This window comes from Brienomyrus brachyistius, unplaced genomic scaffold, assembly GCF_023856365.1.
Source record: "Brienomyrus brachyistius isolate T26 unplaced genomic scaffold, BBRACH_0.4 scaffold64, whole genome shotgun sequence".
NCBI lineage: Eukaryota > Metazoa > Chordata > Actinopteri > Osteoglossiformes > Mormyridae > Brienomyrus > Brienomyrus brachyistius.
In genome coordinates this window covers 1,332,223-1,350,784 of record NW_026042339.1, presented here as the reverse complement: position 1 = coordinate 1,350,784, position 18,562 = coordinate 1,332,223, and the positions used below count along the sequence as shown (strand labels likewise).

General features: G+C 50.7%; 2 protein-coding genes across 2 annotated transcripts in view; both read left to right on the top strand.

Moving 5' to 3' along the window:
• Window positions 1-18,562, top strand: part of inhbab (inhibin subunit beta Ab) — a 254,389-nt gene that overhangs the window by 134,095 nt on the left and 101,732 nt on the right. The window lies entirely within an intron of this gene.
• The window catches only part of fbxl7 (F-box and leucine-rich repeat protein 7), a 40,958-nt gene that overhangs the window by 1,677 nt on the left and 20,719 nt on the right, over window positions 1-18,562 (top strand). The window contains exon 2 of the mRNA XM_049002157.1: window positions 8,133-8,222. Coding sequence (XP_048858114.1) covers window positions 8,133-8,222 — 90 coding nt within the window. The remainder of the gene's footprint in view (window positions 1-8,132; window positions 8,223-18,562) is intronic.

The window sequence follows — 18,562 nt, the reverse complement described above, 5'->3', positions numbered from 1 at the left end:
ATTCGACCAAGTGTATTGCCTATTGAAATATACCGAAGAATAGGCCATCAGACACTTAACTTGGCCATCATACACTTAACTACTAAACGCAAATTCCTATTAGCGCCCCCAGCAGACAGTAGGTGTTACATGCGTTTCCCTTTAGCTGGTAGAACTGTTAACATTATGTAAATATAGAGATAAAAACGAAAAATTCGCAGCTGCCGTTTTTTATTTTTAATTGGTTTTCCAATGGTATGTCGGTAGTTTGCTCCCTCAGATGAGGGCAGTGCTGACGATCATTCCTTTGCTGATTTCAGCACTTGAGAATCCAGCTTCTCCAGTTTTTTTAATAGACCTTTTTATAAGAACTTGTACCTTTTGAATTTTTTTTTAAATAAGTTTTGCCTTTTATACATGGCTGTGGCTTGTGAGTGTAGTTTCCTATTCATCAGACTTTGTTGTGGGTGCTGTTCATGTTTGAGGTGACGGCTTAGTGGCATCAATTTTCTTCTATTTTATGGCATTAGTAGTGGCCAATAGTATCGTTTTGAAAGGCCCAGGATAGATTATATTAATTTGAGTGAGCAGGAAAATGCGGGGGCTGTGTGGGTGAAGCTGGGCTTTTTGGGTCATTACCGGCAGCACAGGGCACCAAAGATCATCTGAAGGCCGTGACGCTATCCCTCGTACCCATGCTTACATCGGTGCTCCTTAGGCTCGGCGATGTGTCCGACGGGATGCAAGAGAATCCCGACACTGCCAGCCCTAAATGAAAACACATTACCCGTCTGCTCGCAGGATCACTGCGCGAATCCATGTCCAAGAGCCCACTGGAAGTCTCTTTGGAAAATATTTTTGCAGTGTGGTAGCACCGTGCTTCAAAGCCTAAAGTCAAATTTTCATTGGCATTTCAGCATAATTGAAGTCTAGGCAACTTTCTTCCAGTGTAATGCAGGCGGACATTTTGTGTTCACAAGGCCTTGCCCCGCCAGAGATAAAGGTCCCTGGTTCTTGCAGGTCTGTTTTGTATCAATAGTCAGATGCATTTGTAATCCTCTTATTTCATTACGTATATATATAATGTATGATTTTTTTTATTTTTTTGCAAACGAAAACTGACTTAGTTTGTGCTCTCAGACGGAGTGTAACTTGAGCCCGGGGATGGTGTAGAGTAGTTCTCCACTCTGTCAAGAACCTTCGGTGCGAAGCTGAGGGAAAACGATCTGTTGCAGCTGCATTTGGCTTTTACTGGAATCTAAGTCTCAGGCAACATCATCTGCCAAGACCTCTCTCTCTGCCAAGAGGGGAGGAATGCACTCAGCGTTGACATCACATGCAAGTGAGCGGTGGAGGTGTTGATGAGTAATGACAGGGGGCAGGTGGCATCTCAGAAGACCTGGACAACGGGGCACAGACCTAGAGGGTCGCAAGTTACGCCCTGATGGTGGGTGATAGATTTGGAAACCAAAACCAGTCAGTGGAGTCACTTGAAAAGATCTGAATCACAGCGGACTTCATTTAGCCTCATGGTCACCCATAAATGTAGGAACCAAAGTTTCAGGAAGTGCCAAATGTTCATTTTTATGTTTTATTGGTTCCTCTGGCTTGAATAGTAAATACATTGTAGAAGTGTGAGGGTAGGGCCTATTGTGGGCTGTTGAGGAATTAGCGAAGAATCTCACCAGCTCCTTAGTGGTGCTTTCAGAGCCTGTACAGGAAGTTCTCTCTTGGTTGGTGTCTTGAAAACCCATATAACGTAATGGAAAGGGTGAAAATTGCCCAAAAGAGTCAGAGTCATTCCAGAAGGTGTTGTTTACCACTTTCCTTTTCTCTATCACCTCTCTCTCAAGTGACATGAAAAAGCAGAACAGTTTTTTTGTCTCTAGGAAGCACAATAGAGGAGACAGACAAGAAAGACACTCCTTTTAACCTGCAGGTGCTATGTGGCATATGAGTGACTGGCACACCTAGTAAACTGACTGTGAACTGAAACGGAGGGCGGCGATATTTTATTAATCCGTACTCGCGATTTAAGGCGAGGTTAACTGGGAGCAGAGAACTGGATGTGTCCCAGCGTTGGCAGCGGAGGCCAGCTCTGCTGTTAAATAATTGGCTGGTCTGGGCAGATTTAAATTCTGGTTTCCCACTCGCATGCAAGCAAATATTTAACAAGTGTAACAAAAGAGGAGACGGGGAAGAGAAGGCATGGCTGGCCTCTGGACGTAAGCCAGGCACATTTAGAGCATCGTCTTGCCTCATACCTTTGTTCATCCTCATCACTTCCATCTGTTCAAAAGCAGGAAAAGCGAAGCTGGCTAATTTCTCATTACAGCCAGCTACATGGGCCCGTTCGGCGCTTCGAGCTAAACCCACAGCCCCCCCCCCCCACCTCCCTAACCCGGTAGACACTTGGGGTCACCACTGTTTCAGACGTCATGCCTTCTTGACAAAAGTGTGGTTTTCTCTTGCCTTTAAGCAGCTGATGTATGTGAGTCTGGTGTGAGTGCGTCCCTGTCTGCAGGGCTTTGTTCTTTAACGCCGGATTGCTCGCGTGTCTGGTTCCACACCTGCGGCCAGGAAACAAGGGCCAAGGGAGGCAGACGTACGCAGAGCGGAGGAGCGGAAACGACGCTGAAAGGCCCCACTTGAGGGAATGGCATGGAAAAGGGTGCTGCCGCTACTCAGCATGTCATGATCTGCGAATGATACAGCCTGATACTGTGCTTCAGTTCCTGTTCCGCAAGTGTGGGCAATATTGGGAATATGATGGTGGGAGATCTTTAGGGACCCGCTGAAGGGGGCAGTTTCATCCACAATTGGGAGACACAAGTGACACAAGGATCTTGAGACATTGAAAGGCACACAGTCATGTGCACCATGCTGTCCTCTGCATGTGAAGCTGCTCTTTGCGAGTATCGACAGGATGCATATTATTAATCCCCAATAGCTTAATGTCTCGTGAGCTCGTGTTTGCTTTGGAGTGTTTCTGGTGATGTAAACGGGACTGTAAGAAATGACAGCGTGAGGAGAGCGTGGTCTCTCATTTGAGTCCAGTCCGGCTTTGATACTTGAGACATTCTAAAATGTAGATCTGCTTTTGGAAGAGGGTGTCTGTATGCGAGGTTATGTTTATGTACGTTGTGCGCTGTGTGTGTTCTCAGTGTGACCCTGAGTCCAAGGCTCCCTGTTAAGCCTGCCTGAAGCAGGGGGTCTTGTTGGTCTGTATTATTGAATCGCCCCCAGTCCTGGTAGCACGGGAAGTTATCCTCATATGGTCTCTGAGCACTATGCTTAAGCAGGGGTGAGGCTAATTTGAAGGAATGTGGCTCTACCTTCGGTGTCTCTCGCCACCTTCACCGCTCATCGTCCAGCACGTCTTCCCTGCTGCAGGGATCCTGTCTGAGGTCTTGCTTTTCCGCGATCGGGAAACGGCTCTACACTGTTTCATCTCGGAATCCAATTTGCAAGAAATGCATGAAAGATGGAGCATCTTACATTGTGCCTGAATCATATGGATAACCAGCTTTTTTCTGATGTCACGTGATCACAGTTGGATGGTTTTGTCTCGGTTTCACTCCCATGTTGCTCAGATTACTTACTTGGCTGGGATGATATTTCGCAAGGTGGGACTATTGATCAAGGCACTGAAGTTAAAGGACTTTTTATTTTTCCCTTAATGTATTGCTGTTGATTACAAATCGATCATTTGTAATCTCTTCTCTAGAGAAACCCCTTACGTTTGTAAACCGGCGCTTTATCCCGGATGAGTATGTGAAACGTTTATGGCGTAAAATGGAGCAGCCTCTCTCAAACCAGTCCTCGGGGACACCCCCAGACGCTCCACGTTTTCGCTCCCTCCCAATTCCCGGGGAGTTGGGAGGGAGCAAAAACATGGATCATCTGGGGGTGTCCCCGAGGACTGGTTTGAGAGAGGCTGAAGTAGAGATCTGGAACATTTACGCCATCTTATCCTGTGTCTGGCAGTCTTTGTGAAGCATGTTAAAATGAATTAAAGTCCTTGTCTGTATCGTCTGGGTGAGGAGGTCATTATTTCAGAGAGACAGCTGCTGTTGATGGAGTTTCTTCAGGCTGTCAGGTCTCAGGCGATGAGTGAAGGCTCTAGAGGAGATGAGGAGAATGGAATTGAAGCCCTGCATGGTCTGGGATATCCAGGAGGGCGTTGGATCCCGTTTGTAATGTGTACTGTGTGCAGAAGGGGGTGAATCACAGCAATACAGGTCGGGTTTTGATTTAATTCAGTACCATAGGGCTGGATTAGCTGACAAAGTTAATTTGGGGTATGTATGTGGTGGGCTTGTCTGGGCAAAAGTCCAGGGCCAGCTTTTAATCCCAGTCCAGCCCTGCAGTACTATACATGTTTGATTCCATATGGTATGGGGTTAAATACATTGGTTTCACTGTTCATAATGTACAATCCAGTTCAGTTTTGGGTATATGGTTAGGATGCATGGGTTTTGGACAGTTGATTACTCCATGTTCAGCATAGTATAGTTAGATATGTTTTATATACATCAGGTATCCCTGGGGGCTCTCTGACAAAGACCCGGTTTCAAGGGGTAGGTAATGATACCTCTTTCAAGGTAAAGTACTTATGAAACAGCAGGAGGGCATCAGCTCACGTCCATGATGCACAGCTGGTGAGGAGACAGTGTAGACAATGTCACACTCTGTGTCCGTACCTGTGTTTCTGTGATATTTATTTACCCAACAATGTCAGCTAAGAGTTTAACTCCTTTGAGCAGCTCTGTATGTTTTGGATACTTTCAAGCTAAGTACCTAAGTTGCTCTGGGGTGTTAGAGCTGTTCTGGGATTTGACCCTATATCATTTTGGTTACCAGGGTTTTAACCACTTAACCACCTGCTGCCATGACGCGTATGGAAAGTGACACGATGGGAGGCGGCTTCGCTGTGTCACGGCGACCACAGTAAGCGTGGGGCCGTGGACTGTGCTTTACTCCAGCGGGGTTCAGTTTGGCTTAAGCACCTCATCAGAATCCCTCGCGCGGTAATGACCGTGTGCGCTCCTCTATCGGGGTGCGGTTCACTCTGACGGGATTCAGAATCCCTTGCGCGGTAATGACCGTGTGCGCTCCTCTATCGGGGTGCGGTTCACTCTGGCGGGATTCAGAATCCCTCGCGCGGTAATGACCGTGTTCGCTCCTCTATCAGGGTGCGGTTCACTCTGGAGGGATTCAGAATCCCTCGCGCGGTAATGACCGTGTTCGCTCCTCTATCAGGGTGCGGTTCACTCTGGCGGGATTCAGAATCCCTCGCGCGGTAATGACCGTGTTCGCTCCTCTATCAGGGTGCGGTTCACTCTGGCGGGATTCAGAATCCCTCGCGCGGTAATGACCGTGTGCGCTCCTCTATCGGGGTGCGGTTCACTCTGGCGGGATTCAGAATCCCTCACACGGTAATGACCGTGTGCGCTCCTCAATCAGGGTGCGGTTCACTCTGGCGGGATTCAGAATCCCTCACACGGTAATGACCGTGTGCGCTCCTCAATCAGGGTGCGGTTCACTCTGGCGGGATTCAGAATCCCTCGCGCGGTAATGACCGTGTGCGCTCCTCAATCAGGGTGCGGTTCACTCTGGCGGGATTCAGAATCCCTCACACGGTAATGACCGTGTGCGCTCCTCTATCGGGGTGCGGTTGACTCTGGCGGGATTCAGAATCGCTCGCGCAGTAATGACCGTGTGCGCTCCTCTATCGGGATGCGGTTCACTCTGGCGGGATTCAGAATCCCTCACGCGGTAATGACCGTGTGCGCTCCTCAATCAGGGTGCGGTTGACTCTGGCGGGATTCAGAATCCCTCACGCGGTAATGACCGTGTGTGCTCCTCTATCGGGGTGCGGTTGACTCTGGCGGGATTCAGAATCGCTCGCGCAGTAATGACCGTGTGCGCTCCTCTATCGGGATGCGGTTCACTCTGGCGGGATTCAGAATCCCTCACGCGGTAATGACCGTGTGCGCTCCTCAATCAGGGTGCGGTTGACTCTGGCGGGATTCAGAATCCCTCACGCGGTAATGACCGTGTGTGCTCCTCTATCGGGGTGCGGTTGACTCTGGCGGGATTCAGAATCCCTCACGCGGTAATGACCGTGTTCGCTCCTCTATCGGGGTGCGGTTGACTCTGGCGGGATTCAGAATCCCTCGCGCGGTAATGACCGTGTGCGCTCCTCCTATGGGGTGCGGTTAACTCCGGCAGCGCACCATAGGAACCATCATAATTTGTACATAAATAAATGTGAAAATAACAGGTCTGACTAGCTTGTTTTTATTGCCACAGTTATTGACTGTAAGTGTCAAAACAAAGGCTGAGAATTCAGCGCCAGCAGTGACCAGGGGGAGGTTTAAATGGGCATTTCCTTTTCTGAGCATGGTGTTTGTGTGCGAATGCAGCATCATGCGCCCCCCCCCCTCCCCCCCCACACACACACACACACATGCACACAGAAAGCCAGGAGCAGCTGTGTTTAAGACGCTCTAAAGGAGGCCCAGTAAACAGCGTTTAAAGAGCCTGCGGAGCTGTGGCCTGCCTGCTCCCACTGACTGACAGCAGTACCGACCATCCCACTGACTGACAGCAGTACCGACCATCCCACTGACTGACAGCAGTACCGACCATCCTACTGACTGACAGCAGTACCGACCATCCCACTGACTGACAGCAGTACCAATCATCCCACTGACTGACAGCAGTACCGACCATCCAACTGACTGACAGCAGTACCGACCATCCCACTGACTGACAGCAGTACCGTCCATCCCACTGACTGACAGCAGTACCGATCATCCCACTGACTGACAGCAGTACTGACCATCCCCCATCCTTTTCCATGACGGACTGACTGGTTTGTGACTCCCTTAGCAGAGAACCTCCTTGTAACATATGAGTGGCTGTGTGGGTAGCACTTTTGGCTTATCTCACACTTCCTAAGCTGCTGGTTTAATTCCCGCTTCTTCTCCTCTGTCATACTTACGTCTGACAGGAATTCCAGTTTTCTTCCACAAAGACATCCAGTTAGGTGAGTTTGTCTCTCTGACCCGGGCCGTGTGCTGTGTGCGGCCTTGGATGAGCTCCAGGTCTCCCTCGTTAATGAAGGGAGTTAAAGCTGCAGCGTCACCTCATTGGCCGGTGCTGTAGCTCCTTCCTCTGCCTTGCGAGAGGGCGCACAGCTCTCAGCCGTCACTCTGCACGCGGCTCCTCTCGCACCGTGGCCTTCTTGGATGAGCCCGCGCCGCTGCAGGCCTGGCATATGGTGTCCATTTTGTACGGGAAAGCCGGGCAGAGCCAAGGCTACAGAGTCGGCGCCGATTTAAACGGAGCCGTGTAAGGCTGGACCTCGCTGGCCTGGCTCTGACCCCCTCACCCGAGAAGTAAAGCCCAGGCTGTAAATGCAGGAATGCCTCACAGCGCCAGACAACAACAGTCAGTCTGTCTCTGTGTGTGGATCACATATGCATTGCATTGTGGGGACCTAATGTCCCCATAATGTAATAAAAATCTCTTATTTTGATGTTGTGGGGTCCCCAAAAGGGCAAATTCAAATGTATAAAAATCTGTGACAGTAATCAAAAACCTAAAAATGCCAAAAGACCTGTATTTTGTTTGGTTACTTACGGTTAAGGTTAGGACTGGGTTGGGGTTTCATTGTTGAGATTAGAGTTTTGCCCATGGAAATGAATGGATGGTCCCCACAAAGATATGAGTTCAGGTCTGTCTGTGTCTGTGTGCGTGTCATTGTCCGTGTGCCTGTGCCCTGTGATGGACCAGCATGTACCCCCAGCGCTGTGCCTCCTGGGGTGGGCTTAGGACCCCTTGAGACCCAGTCCAGCATAACTTGATTTGAAGATGGATGGCTGGGGTTTAGGGGAGCTGCGATCTTTGCATACTGATCGCTGGGTTGCCTGATAAACTGTCATTCAAGGTCCCACACAACAGGCTGCACACTTCCAGCCCACCGTTTGCAGACCATTTGCTCCGTGTCTGGCAGGAAAATCACTCCCGTGAGAGGTGGCTCCCTTTCCCCAGACGTGCCCCTGATGTGAGCCTGTCCGGCACCGTGTCCCGGCATCGCTCTGAACGTCCCTGGGGCTCATTCTGATCTTTGCTCTGCTGTCTAGGTAAAGGCAGCTCCAGTATCTCCTCCGACGTGAGTTCAAGTACGGATCACACGTCAACAAAAGCTCCCAGGAATGTAGCTACCAGCGAAGGTAAGCATCTGGTGTTCATTAGGGGCCGCCGTGCTCCTCCTCCTCTCCCCTCCCCTCCCCTGCCCGCCTGCCCGCCCGCCTGCCTCCCTGCCTCCCTGCCGCTGTTTCTCTGGTACTCCGATGACTATTTTTGGAAGAACTGTGTGTTTTTAGAAGTGTCTCACACTGAAAACAAACTGCTGTTTTCCCGTGCTGTACTTCGGAGACGCTCATAATTGCTCAAAAGCCAGCCCTGCCCCCTCAGTCCCACCCCACCCCGTGCCCGGGTCCCTCTCCGACATCCAGGCCAGCGTTAGGAACACGAGCATTGCCTCCTGACCAGGCTGCGCGTTGTCAGCATGTTGTCTTCTCCTGTGGAATGAGGAATGCTCGTCTTTCCCCAGGTGCAGCTCACACAGTCGGATAACGGTCGGGTGCTCTTTTGGAGGGGTGTGCCTGCGCTTAGTGATGGAAAACACGGCCCCCGGTATGCTCGACAAGCTGCTCATCGACTCTCAGGCTTGCAGGCAGATGGCCGTTTGGAGAAGGTTTTGTTTTCAATTAACAGCTCTCTGTTACCGTAACGTCATCTGCAGCCGGGGATATCAAAAGGAAAAATTATGGTGGTTTGCCAAAATTTTTTCTCCAGGAATGTTAATATTGTAGTTAAAAGGGCTGCAATATAATATTTTCCTAGTGGTGGTGTTATTTCATTGTTATTTTGGCACTTGAGCTAGTTATCATATTTGTATAATCATCTCATATCTTCAGCTGAGGGCCCGCAGTGCCGTTCGGTGAATTCGGTCTCATGTTTCAGATTGCAGTGATTCATATCGCACGGTGAGGCAGTCTCCGCCGGTGTGTGTGCGGTCACCTGTGAAATGGCCCTTTGTCTCACTGAACACTACCTTTGGCTCACTTCCTTCTTTAAGATGCTCTTTATACAGGGAAAACAGATGTAGGTCCGGTCCGGCCTGTCAGAGGCAGATCTGGGCCATTGGCCAGACACGCACATGCACACATACACACACACGCTCACACGTAGTGGAGTCCGGCTTGTAGACCCTGACATGGAGCTCCTGATGGCTATTCCGGGATTATATATGCCATGATTTGTCTTCCTAGACTTGACGCCAGTAAATTAATAGCACGGATGACGGCTCTCTCAAAAACAACAGTGATGCCCCAGTCAGGCCAAACTCAGAGTAGCTCGGTCCCTCGCCAGTCATTTTGTGGGGGACCTGATTTGGAGATCCAGCCCGTCCTGGGTGGGAAGTCGTGCCCACGGCCTGGCTGAACACCTGGCCATCTCAGAAGAAGTGCCTTTCTACTGCGGTTCTCAGTTTTCTTGAACGTTCTTCACACGCTGAGGGGAAACGCTCTGGTATGTCAGCCGTTCTTCTGCGATACTCGCCGGTCGCGTACACGTAGCTGCCGGATCTTCAGGACTTGCAAGCGGAACTTAATCCTCCACAACCATTTTTCGTATCGCCTGTGAGGTCAGGGTCTGGATTGGTCGAGCGTTTGCTCTGTATCTCTTACCTGCTGTCTGCATAGGATGAGCTTTGCCAGCAGTGACTAGCAGCAATGCTGCCTGCACCACTGTGATCCTTATACAGGCTTCCAGTACCGTCACAGGATATAAGGGAACGGACCCCATGCTCGTCGGTATCACCTGATGCAGAAGAAGCTGTCATATGACTGAGAGTGATGGTAGGACAGGAAGATCACCCAGTGATGGACTGTACATATATGCTGTGCACATACACATCTCCCACTTAGGGGTGACCCTGACAAAGCTCATCACAGTAGAGGCATAGATGGATGGATGGATGGATACAATTCGGCTTTACTGCTTCACTCATGGTCAGAGCAAAAGGTTCCGTTTTGAGACTTCAACTTGTAAACCCCTCAGTAGCATGTTCTGCACGTGGATGGAGAAATGGAAGAGGGAATGAGGGAGAGAGAGAGATGGAGAGAGAGAGGAAGACAGGGAGATGCTGGGCAGCTGAGTGGGTGGCTGGGGGGGGGGGGGGGATCTGGACATCTCTATCCCAGGAAGCAGGTCTCAAGTACTGCTTTATAAGACGATAAGATTCTTCAGGGTCTCTCTGCCTCTCATGTACAAAGGGTGCTGATCCTCACCAACTGCTGTGGTCACCAGTGATCCCAATACTCACTGATGTCCTCATGTGTCACCAACTGTGTGGCTGGTGTAAAATGACTCCGCCGGCTGATTTTACTGGTGCACGTGTGCTCTGACTTATGGACGGTCAGTCCTGCTTCTGACTGTCCTCTGTTATGACAGGTGGCTCCAGTCAGTGATATCACCATGATGTATATATCTGTGTCGGCTCACCGCAGCTGCAGGTTGGAGGAGAACCTACATCCTAAAGCATAGCTGCTAATAGCAGCTACATTTGCTCCATTCTGGCGGATTACTGCCGGCCCTCTCCCCTCGTGTGATTGTTGGCACGGCTACCCAGAGTGCAGACATCCCACGGCGCTGTTTCCAGAAGGATTTCCTCCAGATAAAAACCAACAAACCGCTTACGCCTCACATTCCTTCATCTGTAGCCCCCCGGCACTTCGTCACAGTCCCTTTGGAGGAGACACCTGACCCTTTTAGGGGTCCGGCACCCCTGCTACCTCTGCCCGCTGGGGGGGTGGGGGTGCTATGCTCGATACTGAAGGCATTGCGTGCCACTGTATGATTTTTATCACGGCCCTCAAGCCTCTGTTGTTGAAGTGTGGGCTCTTCCTGCCAAGGCCCTTACCGACTAGCGGCCTTACTGCCAAGCCGACTGGCCCAGTGCGCATGCTCCGGCAGGACTTCAGGGGGGTGCCAGGGTAGGACTGACAGCATGTGGAACCGGAGTGTTCCATGTGTGGACCACTGCTTCGTCACTGTAGTCACCTAGACCAAGCTCGTTCACTGTAACGAAATGGGGCAGGTAAAGTCCCTCACCCTCCAGTGAGGGGCGGGTACTTTAGTATATTATGTGAAAATTCTGGACAGAAATCTTTTTTTTTTTTTTTTTGCTTTAAGCAGATCTGAATTTGTGCTGCCGGACTGCTTATCTTAGAAGCTGTTAAACCTTCCTGGGGTTGTCGCGCTAGCGAGGGGGACTGTGCGCGACTCCAACCCTAAGCGGAACCTCTGCGTTCTGGCAGCGCTGTCGTCTCGGGGTTCTTTAAAAAGGGGAATTGAACACAGACGCTGCCTCAATTAGAGTGGAGGAATGTGGCGCTCTCTGCGGCTGGGGGTGTGGGCCGGCGCAGTGAGCGGCTCCGCCGCTGTTTCGCATTACCGCCAGAGCGCTGGACAAACCACACCAGCGCTTTCCACTTCTCTCACCGGAAAGTCGCTGCCTTTCCAGTGAGAGTCTAACGAGTCTTTCGGAAGAGTAAACAAGTAAATCCCACACTTATTCTGGCATCTCAAGCCAAGGAGGGGCAGGAAAACATGCCCCAGTAGTCAATGTGCATGCAGATGTAAAGGTACCCCGTGTTTCAGGGACCATGCAGCATCATCAGTACTCTGCAAACACGTACGCTCGCTCTGTCTGTCCACCCCCACCCAGTGTACAGGCCACTGCCACGGGGGAAACTGGATCTCATTGTTTGAGGGAGCTGCAGTTCACTGAGAGTGTGCTACGCCAACGCCGGCACGGTCCGGCCCGTACTGCTGGTACACACTTGCACTCAGATTTACACAACATCCCTAACTGCACGATAGCAGTGTTTCCCAACCCGGTCCACTGAGGAACCACACACAGTCCATCCCAGCTGGGAGCAAAAATGTGGACCGTTTTGGTAGGAAGTTGGGAGGGAGCAAAAACTGTCTGAAGGTCCCCGAGGGCCGGATTGGGAAACACTGCACTGCAGTATTTTAGTAACTTTATAATCTGGTCAGTTTCTGTCTGTGATGTTGATAATTTTGCAGTTTTCCAGTGTGTTTGAGAAACTGACAGCTTCATTAAGTGATGTTTCACTTCTTGGCATACAGCCATATTCCTCTCCATCCATCTATTCTTCTTTATGTTAACTTCAGCAGTCTTGTTTGCATTAGTATGATTGCGTGTGAAAAAGCACATGTCTGACACAGCAGTTGGGACACGTGTTTTCCTGATGGCAGAGCACAGTGGCAGAGTGATGGTCTACTGGAGACCAGTCTCCCAGCTATAATAAATGAACCAAACAGTGATGTTATTTAATATGGAGTCGGAGGAAGTCCCTGGTTCAGGATTGACAGTCTTTCCTCAAGACTGAAGATGTCACTGTTCCCAGGCTGCAAAATCAGCTGGCACTGAGCACAGCGGGAGCTGCACACGGCCCTGTAACCCTGCAGTGAATGCTGTCATCAATAAAACTCGGCTGCCTTTCCCTCCTAGTTGGCAGAAGCCTTGTTTAAAAGCGGGGAGTTTCTTTATTTACAGTTACGCTGGCGCGAGGCTTGGTCAAGGCTGCATCCCCGTGGTGAATTATGAGCACTAAAGTGAAGGAATGCGGAGAAGACGTCTGCTGGCCTTCGGGGAGAGGGGTGCGTGGGGGGTGTAAGCAGGGGGAGGGTCGTGGAGGGTTAAGAACACCCCCCCCCCCCCCACCATTCTCCTGCTCTCAGCCTCACTATCTGCTCTCTCGCTCCTCCCCATCTGTGGCTTGGGATAACTGCCATTTAATAATATCATGGGGTCATAATTTGGTTTTATTTCTTTTTTACTGCTATTGATGGCAGATAACGGACCAAGCAATAACACTTGATTAGGACTTCTGCTGGGAAGCCCACATTCCTTCTCGAGGGTGGGGTACAGGACACACGATCGAATGTAAGCCTTCGTTCTGGAAAGGCTGCACCATCAGGGTTTTCTTTGGCAAGACCTAGGGGCTGGGGGGGGGGGGGGGTGGGGTTGGAGAAATGCTAGCATGGGTTTGAAAGAGTCTCAGTGAGTGAGGATCCGAGCAAAACCCAGCATCTACAATCCTCTTCATCACACGTGGAATCCAACCTTCTGAAATGAACTATATGAAGAAGATAAAAACCCAGTGACAGCCTCACAGACTAATGGTGCAGTGAGAGGCTGATCATGGTGCAGTGAGAGGCTGATCATGGTGCAGTGAGAGGCTGATCATGGTGCAGTGAGAAGCTGATCATGGTGCAGTGAGAGACTAATCATGGTGCGGTGAGAAGCTGATCATGGTGCGGTGAGAGGCTGATCATGGTACGGTGAGAAGCTGATCATGGTACGGTGAGAGGCTGATCGTGGTGCAGTGAGAAGCTGATCATGGTGCGATGAGAAGCTGATCATGGTATGGTGAGAGGCTGATCGTGGTGCAGTGAGAGGCTGATCATGGTGCGGTGAGAGGCTGATCATGTTGCGGTGAGAGGCTGATCAGGGTGCGGTGAGAGGCTGATCATGGTGCGGTGAGAGGCTGACCATGGTGCAGTGAGAGACTAATCATGGTGCGGTGAGAAGCTGATCATGGTGCGATGAGAGGCTGATCATGGTACGATGAGAAGCTGATCATGGTACGGTGAGAGGCTGATCGTGGTGCAGTGAGAGGCTGATCATGGTGCGATGAGAAGCTGATCATGGTACGGTGAGAGGCTGATCGTGGTGCAGTGAGAGGCTGATCATGGTGCGGTGAGAGGCTGATCATGGTGCGGTGAGAGGCTGATCATGGTGCGGTGAGAGGCTGATCATGTTGCGGTGAGAGGCTGATCGTGGTGCAGTGAGAAGCTGATCATGGTGCGATGAGAAGCTGATCATGGTATGGTGAGAGGCTGATCGTGGTGCAGTGAGAGGCTGATCATGGTGCGGTGAGAGGCTGATCATGTTGCGGTGAGAGGCTGATCAGGGTGCGGTGAGAGGCTGATCATGGTGCGGTGAGAGGCTGACCATGGTGCAGTGAGAGACTAATCATGGTGCGGTGAGAAGCTGATCATGGTGCGATGAGAGGCTGATCATGGTACGATGAGAAGCTGATCATGGTACGGTGAGAGGCTGATCGTGGTGCAGTGAGAGGCTGATCATGGTGCGATGAGAAGCTGATCATGGTACGGTGAGAGGCTGATCGTGGTGCAGTGAGAGGCTGATCATGGTGCGGTGAGAGGCTGATCATGTTGCGGTGAGAGGCTGATCATGGTGCGGTGAGAGGCTGATCATGGTGCGGTGAGAGGCTGATCATGTTGCGGTGAGAGGCTGATCATGGTGCGGCGAGAGGCTGATCATGGTGCGGTGAGAGGCTGATCAGGGCTGACTGTCATTCCGAGGCTGACCCCGGGCTCACACTGAGCGGAGCTTCAGCTGCAGGAGCTGCAGAAATATGGAAGCCACAGGCCTTCAGCGGGGCAGGGCGCGCCACACAGGGGAGCATTAAGTCAGGCTGAAATGCGGACGCTTCGAAAGGCGTCCGGGAAATACAGCATAGTCTAACTGGCTGAGAGATGATGGCTGTCCTCCACATCTTTCTGGCTGAGGTGGCTGAATAAGCAGATGTGAGCGGACTGAGCTCATTGTGGAGCTTTCAGCTAGTAGGACGGTATCACACATTGGGCTGAGCCAGGTAACCGAGTGCCATTGGGGCTTTGGGCGCACGTCTTGTCGCTAGTGCCATGCAAGATGCTGAGCCAATTGTAAAGATATTTCACAGTGGGTGTGAGGAACTGAATAGCAGTCAAGGGGCCGTCTCACAGGGTTTGAGTAGTGATAAACGAACACGAGTGGAGTAGCTTGCAATGGTGCCTGGCTGGCGATGCGCAAATAGGGCAGGCGTGCGGATGCAGGTGTGACCGAGAGCCGTATCTGGTCAACGACTGTTGCAGGGCCATGTAGAGCCGTGGTTAAATGTCAATGTGAGAAGTGACTCGGATCTACAGCTGGAGATGCCACAATATATGGCCACACGGCTACGTTACAGTTATACAGGATTTTAGCCAATCACTATTAATAAGTGCTAGTAATAATATTTTTCCTAATGGTGATCTGCCACAGAAATGAGCGTCGTGGGATGGAAACATGGACTGGTCCTAGATTCAATTAAATTTCTGATGGCTCTTCATACGGCATTTGTGTTTTTGTCCCGGTCGCGTCGACAGCTTCTCACCGGGAGCAGGAAGCTGTATTGTTGTTCGAAGGAAACGTCTTTCTGGTGCGTGCACTGTACTTCCTGCCAGTTTGACGAAGGCCAGAATAACTCCAGAGGCTCAGCTGTGTCCCCACACTGAGCTTAGAGAGGCTGGGAATAGGTGTGGGAACAGACGACGGGAGCTCTCTGTGAGCTGCGCCGCTACTGTATCGCGCCGTCTATCTCGTGCTTCAGACGTCCCTCAGCTTCTTCTGTTCTTCTGAAGCCCACTGCCTGATCTTCATGCACCGTGGTCCGGTACAAACCAGCGTAATCACCCTGTTTCAATGTATGGGAGCAGACGATCTGAATTTTTGAATCAAAGATGATTATGAACACAGCTGCTCAACAACGAGAAAAGGTGCCTTTATTTTTTGTGGGTGCGGTGAGACGATCCCTTGATTGATTACGTTCAAACACAGCGACCCTGTGGTGAGGCGGGAAAGGAAAGCAGAGTAACATCGATCTGTCCCAAAGGGGTCTGCAGGAGTGATATATACTGTGTGTAGCTTCCCTTAGCAGGAAACTGCATTCATTTCACGTAAAACCATGTCTGTAAAAAGGCCATCAGAGTCCAACATGGACCCTGCCACCCCCTCCTACCTGCACGGAGTGCAGAAATGCTACAGACATCATGAGAAAAGTAAAAAACATTTGTACATGTTTAGCAAATAAATCAGGAGTTGGTAGTATTTTCATGTACAGGACCATGACACCATAATGGCCACATTACAAAAGTACTTTCTACATTCTTTAGATACAATATGTCTGTCATGGAAATCCCATCAAGAACCAGGCTACATCACCTAAATGCTGATGGTGGGAGATGGATGCTCGTTCGTCTTACTACAAGTGCACCAAGCTGAAGGGAAATCCTCACTTGTGAATGAATCTACACGTGTATTGATGTATTTATACGTGGATTCCTAAGGCTGGCATATCAAAACACCAGTACACAGGTACTATACGTGTGAGTGAAATGCTTGTGTGCAGACCCTCTCGAAGAAGCCTTAGTATGATGTAGACCACTTAAGAAGATGATTATATAACCAATAGAACAAGCTATGTGTTCCCAGTCTTTCAGACGGCTGTGACTGTGACCAGTCGCTTAAGCACGTCAAAGGGTCTAAGAGCTTAGGATGGTCATCAGCTCATAACCTTCTTGGCAGGCAGTGGACACAGGGTTATGGGCAAATCTGCGGCCACCTCCGGGTGTATGAGATCCCTCATTTACCAGGGGGTCCCTTGTTAAAACCTGAATATAATCCAATGTGTGGGCAACACAGACACGACCTTAAGGGCGGGGGATGAGGAGGAGCACAAGCGAGGCGTCCTGCTCCTCAGTGACTTTTTCATTCACATCTTTTACCCGCTCAGTTTTTCTTGTGCTCTTCAGTTTAACTGCCAAGTTAAAGGTGTGCACCTGTTGTGTGTAAAATGGTCTGATTGTGTCAGTCAGGCATCCACACTATTGCTAATAGCATGTGGCGCATACCTGTTTTGTATTTGGGTGGGTGGGGTACACCAGTATGGGAAAGCTCTTGATCCAGCAAGCAGCCCACTGTCGCCCTCCATGATGCCTCGCCTGCTCCTTCTCCTCGACCCACTGCTTGGATTTTGTTCCAGAAGCCCAACATCTGGAGATTGCCGTGTTTGAACTGGAGACGGGAACAGGGGAGACTCCGCTTAGAAGGCCAGTAAACGAGCCGAGATGAAAGCGTGATTGAGGTTCTGAGTCACCTGCGTTGCGGCGATCCCTTCCGGCATCATGACGTCACGTGTGGGCGGGGCCTGTCTCCCCTCGTTGATCTCCTAGCGAGAAGATGGATTACTGCTCCACCAGTAATGAAGGCCATATGGCGTGAGGCGGATTGAATTCCTTTTCCTAGGATTAAAGCCTGTCACTTTATTGGGTTGGTCTCCTTTGATAAACCTCCCCCACCTTCTTGCTTAGGTAGAAGTCTTCCAACTGCTCCTGAATCTCGATTTTTCACAGTTCAGAACTCACAGCATTCCTGAGCATGTCAGTTTGCCGGTCTACATCCCGCTTCTGTCTTTTGCACCAAGTTTTCGATGTTCTTCATTGTTCATTCTTGATTGTTTGGGTTCGGTTTGTTGGGAGCTGGGCCGAGAAAACGCCGCTCGGATCTGTTGTAGTGCAATCAGACATGATGTTCTCTCATGAATTATGGGGAACCGGTACCTGGAGTGTAAGTAGCTGAATCTGGGAAAGAGATTAAAGATTTTTGATTAATCTGGCTTCCTCAACACTGAGTTATCTTGTTCAGGCTGGCTTATAGTTGGAATAGAGCCCCTTTATGTGAGTCGTGCTCTGTAGTATCCTAATCTATTCCAAATGGAGAGCGGGACCTTCTGAAGGCATCAGGTTTTTGCCTCATCTGAGTTGCATCCGGAGCAAATGGAAAAAGGACATGTATGAACAAATGGATGTTGTCGGGATCCATCCCGCAAGCCCCGCGCCCGCGGCAACCGCCACACTGCCGATGAGGACGTCCGCTTCCTCATCCATCGTCCGTGTAATTACGAAGCCCGAGGCCGGGCCCCGGCAGAGCCCGTCCTGGAAACTCTCCCAGGCTGGCCGCCGCTGCCGTCTGCTCGACACATGTGTTCCTGGGCCTCTCGTGCGCCTCTTTAGCAGCAAGGCACGCTGCTGCGTCCCCCGCGCTCTCGTGACTCGCTGTCTCCGTGCACACCACATCACACGCGGCGTGGTGCCCACCCCTGTACCCCGCTGTCCAGCTCGTGTTACTCTAGTTAGTCACAGTCTGGAATGGCTGAGTCAAAATGCGCCATCCCCACACGCCGCTGTTGCATCATGCTGTCCTCCAGGACAGTCCTCAGGTGACACCGAGCGTGCCGACTCGGCCGTACGCACCGCTTGGGGATTCTGATCTGAGAATCTCACACATCCACACTACATGTAAGTAGAGATTCTGACACATCTCAGTGTTAAATTAGCCATTGCTCACAGCAGTATTGTGGTGACACATGCAGAGCAAGACGAACCCTCTGCATGGAGCTCCGTCAGGTCATTACGTCAAGCTTGGTGTAGAGTTATACAAGGCCACCTTGGAAGATGTTCTCATGTGGGCATGATTCAATAAACACAGTGCCCAAGTAGATCGAAATTTCATAAGGGTTTTTTTTTTTTTCTTGGGGGGGGGGGGGGGGGGGGGATGTGTACGACCGCTAGGGTGGACGTGGCATGAGAT